Genomic DNA, 10,243 nt, shown 5'->3' on the forward strand with positions numbered 1-10,243 from the left:
TCTGAAATGGACGAGGTGTGGAGCATGTTTTCAAAAGTCTTAAAAGAGCAACATTCTGACGTGGAAACTAAAAAACCTGAACCATCAAAAAGAAAATCAACCTTCTGCAGGTAGCATCTGACTGAGATGATGGAAATGAACATGCATCAGTCTGCTCTGCTTTGAATTGTTAGCGAGCAGAACCTGCCCACTGAATGGAAACATGTCCTCTTGAATAGAATCATAGAAGATTAGAGTTGGAAGAGATCTTAGGAGGTCATCTAGTCCAATCCTTTGCTCAAAGGCATGATGGGAGAAGCATGAAAGAATATTTGAATCTTTAATACAGCTGACATAAAAATATCCTGTGACACCTTGGCTACAAAAGTGCCATGCAAACACCTGTTCTCACTTTCAGGTAACATTGTAAACAAGAAACGAGCAGCATTATTTCCCATAAATGTAAACAAACTTGTCTGTTTGAGTGATTGGCTGAACAACAAGTAGGACTGAGTGGACTTGTAAAACTCTAAAGTTTTACATTGTTTTATTTTTGAGTACAGTTATTTTTTCTATATAATTCTATATTAGGTGAATTGTAAAATTAAGTGAACTCAAATACTATTTCCTTTGTTTCTTTTTGACAGTGCCCATATTTATAATAGAAATAAATATAAAATGAGCAGTGTAAGCTTTGTATACTGTGTTGTAATTGAAATAAATATGTTTGAAATTTTTAGAGGGGTAACAGTGTTAATCTGTTTCAGCAAAAACAATGAGGAGTCCTGTGACACCTTAAAGACTAACAAATTTATTTGGGGATAAGTCTTTGTGGGCTGGAACCTGTTTTGTGATTGTTGAAACAGACTAACATGGCTACCTGCCTGAAACTTGTCACCACGCAAAGCACTGAATTTAGCCATATGAAGTGGAAGTCCATCAGCTTCATGAAAAAACTCACGAATTGGGTTCCAGCCCACAAAAGCTTATGACCAAACACATTTGTTAGTCTCTAAGGCGCCACAGGACTCCTCGTTATATTTGAAAATGTAGTAAACATTCAAAAATATTTAAATAAATGGTATTCTATTGTTTAACAGTGCGATTAATCTCAATTAATTTTTTAATCACTTCACAGACCTATTTAAACCCTGCTTATTCTCCCATATTACACTTTATTCCCACTGTTCAGATTAAACAGTATTTTGTGTCTAGAAGGCTGGCTGGTCACTCATCTCACCACTACTCACAGCCTCCCAGAGGGAAGAACCACAGGTGCCAAACCCACTCTTACCTGCTGGGCAAGCCCAGTCAACCGGCACTGTGCTGGACCCCAGGGCCCAGTCTGAGGGTGGGAGGATTGTGGGATTCCATCCCATGAGAAGAAAGGGTAGAGGTCACCAAATGAAGTTAATAGGTAGCAGGTTTGAAACCAACAAAAGAAAGTACTTTTTTCACACAATGAACAGTCAGCTTGTGGAACTCATTGCCAAGAGGTATTGTGAAGGCCAAAAGTATAACTGGTTCAAGAAAAATAATTAGATAAGTTCCTGGAGATCAGGTCCAGCAGTGGCGATCAGCCAAAATGGGCAGGGACGTAGCTCCATGCTCTGGGTTTCTCAGAACCTCTGACTGTGAGAAGCTGGGAGCAGACAAGAGCAGATGGATCACTCAATAATTACCCAGTTTTGTTCGTTTCCTCTGAAATGTCTGCAACAGACACTGTCAGAAGACAGGACACTGGGCTACATGGACCATTGGTCTGACCCAATATGGCCTTTGTTATGTTCATTTGTGCCACTGATGCCTGAGCTGCTGCAGACAAGCTGTTTCCAGGGCCACCCTGTGTTATAGAGCTGACGTAGCCACTCTAGCAGTTGTCTGGGGCTGCTCAGTGTGGGAGACCAATGGGAGGCTAGTGATGCCATGTAGGGGTGAGGTCCTCTAGCACGAGGCACAGAGGCTCATGGTTTGAACTAGAATGAAAAATTATGACCCAAACTGAAATGTTTCCTTTTCATCCATGTTTTGCTGTGAGTTTTCATAGAAAATGGATCATTTTTCTCTGAAAGCTCAGCTGCCATGATACTGCCCAGCTGCAGGTGCCTGGATCCCCAAGAGAAACTGGAGGCTTTTTCATCTACGTGTCTCTCATAACATAAATGAAGGTTGCACTGATGGAGTCTATGGCTGCACTCTGGGTATGGAAAGCTCAAAACCTCCAAACCAGCCTATGGCTGGGGTATTGTGCCCATCTGCTACTTTAACAAGCCTTACCATCTCAGTGCAGCCCCCTCCCCTCTATACAACACTCCTTTAGCAGATCCTTCGGGCAGTGGCTACTGTGACAGGCCCTGGTAGCACATCTCTGATGAACCTGTGCTAGCCAGGAGCTGAAAGGGGTCCTAGAGCAGTTTGTGGAGGCCCAGAGATTGTGGGTGGGTCTAGCTACCATTGGGGACCACTGAAATCTGTGCATAACTTTGAGGATCCCCCCCTTTTCCTTCCTCAGGGACAAGGGAAGGGACCTCGCTTCCTGGAACAATCTGAGGGAAGTTTCCATGTATGGAGTCTTGTAGAATCTCTCTTCCGTGGCCTGCACCCTTGGTTTGTAATGCAGGACAGGGGGCTGCTGGGGAGAAATCCGGTCCTACGTAATTATTATTATATTATATTTAATTTTATTTCAGCAAGACCACAGCTAGAACAATAGAAACAGTGATGAGAAGCCTGGATTCCAAAAATAGAGCCTGCCTCAGGGCTGGTGCTACAGTTCACTTGAGCAGTATCACCACCCATCCCCTGTGGTTTGGTCTCCTGCCATTTGCCATTGGCTCTGATGTGATTAAAGCTGGTGCACACAGAGCCAAGCAGCTGAGGTTCCCTGATGGCTAAGTGGCCCCCAAGGGAATGTGCAGAAATGCTTCATAAAGACAGTTTCCTCCATATCTGAACAGATACTGCCTGCTGCCCATGCTGCCTCTTCGATGACTTTTTGTCCTCTATGGTGAAGATCTCTGGTGTCAGCGGCTCCCCTTCTACCAGGAATTGGGTATGTTGGCAAGTTTCACTATCTGTAAAATGCAAAAAGAAGGGTAAAGGCTGGAAGCTAGGTTTTTTGCATATGTTCTGAGCAGCAGCAGAGGACTCAGCTGGGCTGTTGGGGTGACTCAGTGATCGGGCTGAAGGGCAGGCAGCACTAGGTAGCTCAGGAACCCCACCCTTCCATCTGCCAATGCTTCATGGTGGGTTATTCAAACTACACAGAACCTGACATTCAAAACAAGTTCAGAGTCAGGATTTCTCAAGGGCTCCCATATCTAGAGGTGCCATATGATCTGGGCCCGATCCTGTCAGGGACTGAGTGAGAGGAGACCTCACAGCATATCAGTGACTAGTTCCCAAATGGTCTTGGGTTTATTTGCTCCTGGAAATTTAAATGGATTTTCAAAGGGTTTATTCTCTGGCTCGACTGTGAAGGCAGGAATTCAGGTTAACAGGTCCAACAGGGCATATTTCTGTTTCCTGACTGGCGGAGGGCACCAGCACTTTTGCCCTGTAAAGACCCCTGAGAGTTCCAGGGCTACTGGCATCTCTGCCCCATCTCTGGTCTCCGAGTGCCAGATGTCAGGCCTTGGACCCTTCTCTCTCATGGGGTGGAATCCCACAATCCTCCCACCCTCAGACTGGGCCCTGGGCTACAGCACACTGCAAATCGAATGTGCTTACTGAGCAAGTCTGAGTGGGTTCGGCACCTGTGGTTCTTCCCTTTGGGAGTCTGTGAACAGTGGTGAGACGAGTGACCAGCCAGCCTTCTGGAACCAAAATACTGTTTAATCTGAACAGCTGAAATAACGTGTAACATGGGAGGATAATCATTTACAAACTGGGGAACTACCACCTAGATGGAGCTACTATAAGGTGTGTGCATAACTGGCTCTATAACAGTTCCCAGAGAGTAGTTATCAGTGGTTCACAGTCAGGATGGAAGGGCATCTCGAGTGGGGTTCCACAGAGATCTGTTCTGGGTCTGATTCTTTTCAATATCTTCATCATGATTTAGAGAATGGCATACAAAGTACACTTATAAAGTTTTCAGATTATATGAAGATGAGAGGGGTCGCCAATGCTTTGGAGGATAGGATTATAATTCAGAATAATCCAGACAAACTAGAGAAATGGTCTGTGGTAAACAGGATGAAATTCAATAAGAACAAATGCAAAGTGCTCCACTTAGGAAGGGACAATCAGTTGCACACATACAAAACGAGAAATGACTGCCTAGGAAGGAGCGCTGCGGAAAGGGATCTGGGGGTCATAGTAGATCACAAGCTAACTATGAGTTAACAATGTAATACTGTTGCAAAAAAACAAACATCATTCTGGGATGTATTAGCAGGAGTGTGGTAAGCAAGACACGAGAAGTAATTTTTGGGCTCTACTCTGCAGAAGACAGACTGGACATGATAAAAGTTTTCAAGTACCTAAAAGGATATTACAAGGAGGAGGGAGAAAAAATATTCTCCTTAACCTCTGAGGATAGGACAAGAAGCAATGGGCATAAATTGCAGCAAGGGAAGTTTAGGTTGTACATTAAGAAAAACTTCCTATCTATCAGGGTGGTTAGGCACTGGAATAAATTGCCTAGAGAGGTTGTGGACAGACACTTGTCAGGGATGTTCTAGCTGTTGCTGATCCTGTCATGAGTGCATGGCATTGGACTTGATAAATTCTCGAGGTCCATTCCAGGCCTATGATTTTCTGAATAAGAGGGTTTTCACTCAACAGTCTATATACGACTCTGACCCCAAACCCTCCCACTCTGACTGGGACCCAGGTAGGCCCGAGGGCCGTCCGAACTCCCAAGCAGTGTCTCGTGCCGTCTGAAGAAGCGCCTCCAGCCAACAAGCTGCCCGAGCTCTGCAACGACTTCACAAGTGCTGGCAAAAAAAGCTGTGTAACATGGCTAGAGCCCACCAGTCATGAATAGGCTTCTCCCCTAAGCTTGTAGCGCTGGTTGATGATCTCTGAGCTTCCCTGAAGTCTGACTGAATGATGGCTTTTCCTTGAGCTGTTGCTTCTTCTTGCTTTTTTCCCACAGCAATCCTGCTGTAAAACCTAAGATGAGCCATACTTGGTTTCACACTCTATAACCATAGCATAAATCCCAAAATTAACTCAAGCGGACCTGATAATGGGTAACACACAACATTATCTTATGGCACTACAAAGCTCACTCCAGTCTAGTCCCAGTGCCGCATTCCCGGGCTTAAGTATTTCATAAAATATACTGTAATAGACTCTCAGAGAGAGAGAGAGAGCGACGGAGCAATAGACAACTTACTTTCTGTGTGAAATGAAGTCCATTTCCCATGAAATACTCATGCAATTTGACATTTGAAATCCTCCCACTTCAATCGCAAACTGTCATCATAGCTGACATACACAAGTGCTGGATTAACTAAATGTATTAGAGTATCAGAGGGGTAGCCGTGTTAGTCTGGATTCTGTAAAAGCAGACAGCAAAGAATCCTGTGCAGCCTTAATAGAAGCTCAGAACGAGTTGAAGTCATGAGGTTTTCGTGGGTGAATACCACTTCGTCAGATGCATATGTAGTGAAAATTTCCAAGGGACAGGTATATATATGCCAGAAGCAAGCTAGAGAGAACAGAGAGATAACAAGGTTAGTGTTCAATACAGGGAGGATGATGGCCCTTGTGTCTAGCAGCTGAGGTGGAAAACCGAAGGGAGGAGAAAATGGATTTTTGGTAGTTGGTCAACCATTCACTGTCTTTGTAAATAATGTTCCTGAGCTGATGATGTCCAAACCTTTGCCGGGTGATAATGAAGCTCTTGAAGTTAATGTTCCTGAAGTTTTTGCTGCGGACGGCCTGCCCCTACCCAAAGCCTGTGAAAGGGTGTGGATTCATATGTCGGCAGCGAGGTTTGTAGTCCTGAATGATTCGCTCACCGCCGTTGGAGGGGTTTTTAGCTGGGGACTGTATGTGATGGGCCAGGGAAGCTGTGGTTTCTCTTTTCTTGGGTTTGTCTTACGCAAGTAGGAGGCTTCTGGTATCGAACATCTGCTCTGGTTATACTGTTTCCTATTTCCCATCCTTTCAGTGAGGTGGGGGTAATGTAGTTTTTGAGAATTGCGTTGATGGAGATAATTGTAGGTGGTTGGTTTCTCGGTCTGAGGGGTGTAGAGCAGATGCGGTTGTACCTCAGTGCGCTGGCATGTAGACAATGGATGTGGTGAGCTGCCCGGGATTGGGAAGCGAAGGCATTGAGGTTAGGCATAGCGGTTCAGTAGGGCTTGGGTTGGACCAGTCCTCGCCCACAGACAACCTGCTAACACTGAAACATATTCTCACCAGTAACTGCACCACCGCACCACTAGTAAATCAGTCTCAAGGAACACAACATGCACAAATCTCGAGAAACGACAACTCTGCCCACAATATCTACAACAGCGACACCATCTCCACAGACCTAACCAGATCAGCCCACGTCAACCTGTTCATGCTCAAACCTGCACGATCCACCAACGGTACATACATAATACCTAAGATATACCCCATCAATACTGCCAGCAATGCCCTCTGCTATGGGTATATCGGTTCAAACTGGGACAGTCTCTACGAAAAGAGGATAAATGGACACAAATCAGATATTAGTTGTAGAATGGCAATAACAAAACTCCTGTAGAGAACACTCAACCTCCCTGGCCACACTTATAGCAGAACCTTAAAGTGGCCATCCTGCAGCAAAAAAAGAAATTCAGGACCAGACTTAAAAGAGAAACCTGCTTGAGCTTCAAGTCATCTGCAAATTTGACACTATCAGCTCAGGATTAAAATCAGACTAGGTGAATGGCTTGCAAACAGAACCAGTTTTCCTCCCTTGATTTTCACACTTCAACTGCTAGAGCAGGGCCTCATCCTCCCTGATTGAACTAACCTCATTATCTCTAGCTTGCTTGCATATATATACCTGCCCCTGGAAATTTCCACTACATGCATCTGACAAAGTGGGTATTCACCCACGAAACCTCATGCTTCAAAATGTCTGTTAGTTTATAAGGTACCACAGGGTTATTTGCTGCTTTTATGTATTAGAGAGTGAGAGCTCAGGGAATAAATATTTTCTATACTGACCCCAGTGCCTGTTACCACTCCAGGTACAGGCTACAGACTGACAGAACAGAACCTAAGGAGAACCAGTTAACTATTAAGCCAGGGACAGAGGCACTAGTAGACTATTGTTTCCTAACAAGCAACTGACTGAGAATGGAGACTCTGGGATCTTTTCAGGTTCTGAAGAGATCCTCATGACAGACCCTACATTTTATGTCCCACGGTAACCTGAGAAATCATCTCTGAAAGACGAGGCAAAAGAATGGGTTGACATGTGTGTACTAAAGGACAGATGTGTAAATGTTGTATCAGAACTTTTCATTGTAATGCAAGTATTACAAACCAAACTTTCATGAATTGCTTGGATATCAAAAGCCATCAACAGAGTTACTGGAATCTCTTCAGGAGGGAGCAGTAAGTAATTTTACTTCTTAATGCTTTTGCTTTAGAAAGTATTTCAGAAGTACTCAAAATGCTGTTTGCAGTGGGTATGGTGCTATTAACTCTTTGTTCAGTGAATACTATGATACTGTCTCCTGGTAACTGACTAAAAGCTGTTTCGAAAATTTACATTTAGGGTCATGTATTCAATAAATATTTAATACATGTGCAAGATTTACCAAAAAGTCTTGAGAGAACAGAAGCACTGGTCTGTGTTTCAGCAAAGAGAAGAGCTGAGGTGCAGCAAAGGGCAGTAGTACAGTAGATGTACATAATTTATGCTCATCACCTGTTATGTGAGCATGGTTGAAGTAACTTGCACACAACTGGATATTAGTTCAAATATACTGTTTGCCCTATTCACCCATTTCTGACAGCAACCCCTCCTCTGCCCAGCTGTAATAACTGTCTCTATTAGCTTGTAAATTGCCAAATATCTACAGACACTTGCATGGAGAGAGGATATGGGTCCTGTGAGAATGCAGAGAAGTTTGTCGAATGACTGAACTCTCTGGATTTAGTCAATGCTGGGCTGGCAAAGCACTTCAGCTTGTCTTGAAGGGATTCTTGGGGGTCAGGGTATCACTGGGAGCATTTGGTAAGGGAAACTGAATAGAGCCTGATTCAGATCAAATTTACACATGTAAATCTGGAGTGACACCGTTTAAGTCAATTTTATAACTCTCAGTAGTGCAGAAAAATTATCTATCTATCTATCTATCTAATGAGGCAATGAAACAAGTTTATAAATAGCTTCAATGAGGAAAGATAAATGCAATGACCATTTTCACCATCCATTTGTAATGGGATTATTCACAGGTCATGGTACACTGGGCCAGACTCAGAAGTAGAGGGCCAGAAAGGTGTGGGAATATCACTATTGTAAAATCACACAGTGATCAAGCAGTCTCTGGAACTCCCAACCATAAGGTATGCAGGGGGTAAGAGCTTACCAGGATTCAAAGAGGGACTGGATGTTTATATGGGTAACCAGAAATTCCAAGTACAGTAGTGAGGATATTTTTGAAAAAGTCTTGGAAGGATTGTAAACATTCCTGATTTACAGCACAAAATATGTCTAACTAGTGGGTGTTGGGGGAAACTTTCCTTGGGAGCAGGTCATCTCATGGATGCCTATTGCAGGGCTTCTTCCACCTTCCTCTGAAGCATCTGGAACTGGCCACTGGTTACTAGGCTAGATGGACTGTAGCTCTGATCCAGTCTGGCAGTGCCTATCATCCTATCGGTGATGTAAATTCAAGATTGTTTTTGTTCATTTTCCTTGAGCTCCTGGGAGTCTCTAGACTTGCACTGAGAGCAGCAAGGTGTCTTGTTAAATATCATCTAGTCTCCTGTTCCTTTTATTTTCAGGGAGGAAAGTTCCGAACTCCTTGGACCTGTCTATACATTATGTCAGCTGTCAATGACACCAGCTTCAACTCTGCAGTGTTCCTTCTCACCGGGATACCTGGGCAGGAAGACATCCATCTCTGGGTCTCTGTACTCTTTTGTTTAGTGTTTGTTATTTCAATAGCAGGAAATTCAGTCATTCTGCTCATTGTAAAAACAGATCCAAACCTCCATGAGCCCATGTACATTTTCCTTTCCATGTTGGCCACGACAGACCTTGGCTTATCAATATCCACCATACCGACGATACTGGGCATATTCTTGTTTAACTCTAGGGAGATCAGCCTCCGTGCCTGTTTTGCCCAACTGTTCTTCATCCACTCGCTTTCATTCATTGAATCCTCCGTGCTGTTGTTGATGGCTTTTGACCGCTTTGTTGCAATCTGTGACCCGCTGAGATATGCTTCCATCTTAACTCCATCGAGAATAGCTAAAATGGGACTGGTGTTTATGCTAAGATCGGTGGCCCTAATATTCCCACTCCCTTTTCTCCTGAAACGGTTCCAATACTGTCGAGCCAATGTCCTTTCCCATTCCTACTGCCTACACCAGGAGGTCATGAAGATGGCTTGTTCGGACATCACAGTCAACAGCATCTATGGCTTGTTCATAATAGTCTCAACGGTGGGATTGGACTCACTGCTTATCCTCCTATCTTATGTGATGATCCTCAAAACAGTGCTGAGCATTGCATCTCATGTGGAGCGTGTCAGAGCCCTGAACACCTGTTTCTCTCATGTTTGCGCTGTCCTGCTCTTCTACACACCAATGATCGGCCTTACTGTGTTACATAGATTTGGGAAGAGCTCTCCTCCCTTGCTTCAGATTCTCCTGGGCTATGTCTATATGCTGGTACCACCCCTGATTAATCCAATTGTGTACAGCGTGAGAAGCAAACACCTTCGTGCAAGAATAATCAAGGCATTCACCAAGTGATGGACCAGTTCATCACCTGGCTCCATGGGAGATATGGGAGATGAAAACACAAGGAATTTCAACAGCCACTTATTCCTTTCTGGATCCTATTCCGCTGAGGCCTCTCCCTCTTCCCCATCTCCTCCCTGAATTCCTACCTCTACTACTCCCCTTTACCCAATGCTCCACCCCTTCTCCAGGTGGGAAGCCCAGCCCTGACCCCAGGAAGCAAGGCAGTGGGGGGGTTCCTGATTAAGGCATGAGGATGGGGCCAGAGATTAGGAAAGCCTGTGATTTGGAGAAGACTGAATAAATGTGGCCACACAAAGATAGATTTTGTTTTAAGTATCGAAGGCTAAGA

The 10,243-nt window shown here is 44.2% G+C and overlaps 1 protein-coding gene across 1 annotated transcript; it reads left to right on the forward strand.

Moving 5' to 3' along the window:
* Nucleotides 1-8,967: 8,967 nt before the first annotated feature.
* On the forward strand, nucleotides 8,968-9,903 carry LOC116823388 (olfactory receptor 51G2-like). The gene has a single exon (XM_032777879.1). The coding sequence runs from the start codon at nucleotides 8,968-8,970 to the stop codon at nucleotides 9,901-9,903; it is 936 nt and encodes a 311-aa protein (XP_032633770.1).
* The last annotated feature ends 340 nt before the right edge of the window (nucleotides 9,904-10,243 follow it).

This window comes from Chelonoidis abingdonii, chromosome 1 (genome assembly GCF_003597395.2).
Source record: "Chelonoidis abingdonii isolate Lonesome George chromosome 1, CheloAbing_2.0, whole genome shotgun sequence".
NCBI classification, from domain to species: domain Eukaryota; kingdom Metazoa; phylum Chordata; order Testudines; family Testudinidae; genus Chelonoidis; species Chelonoidis abingdonii.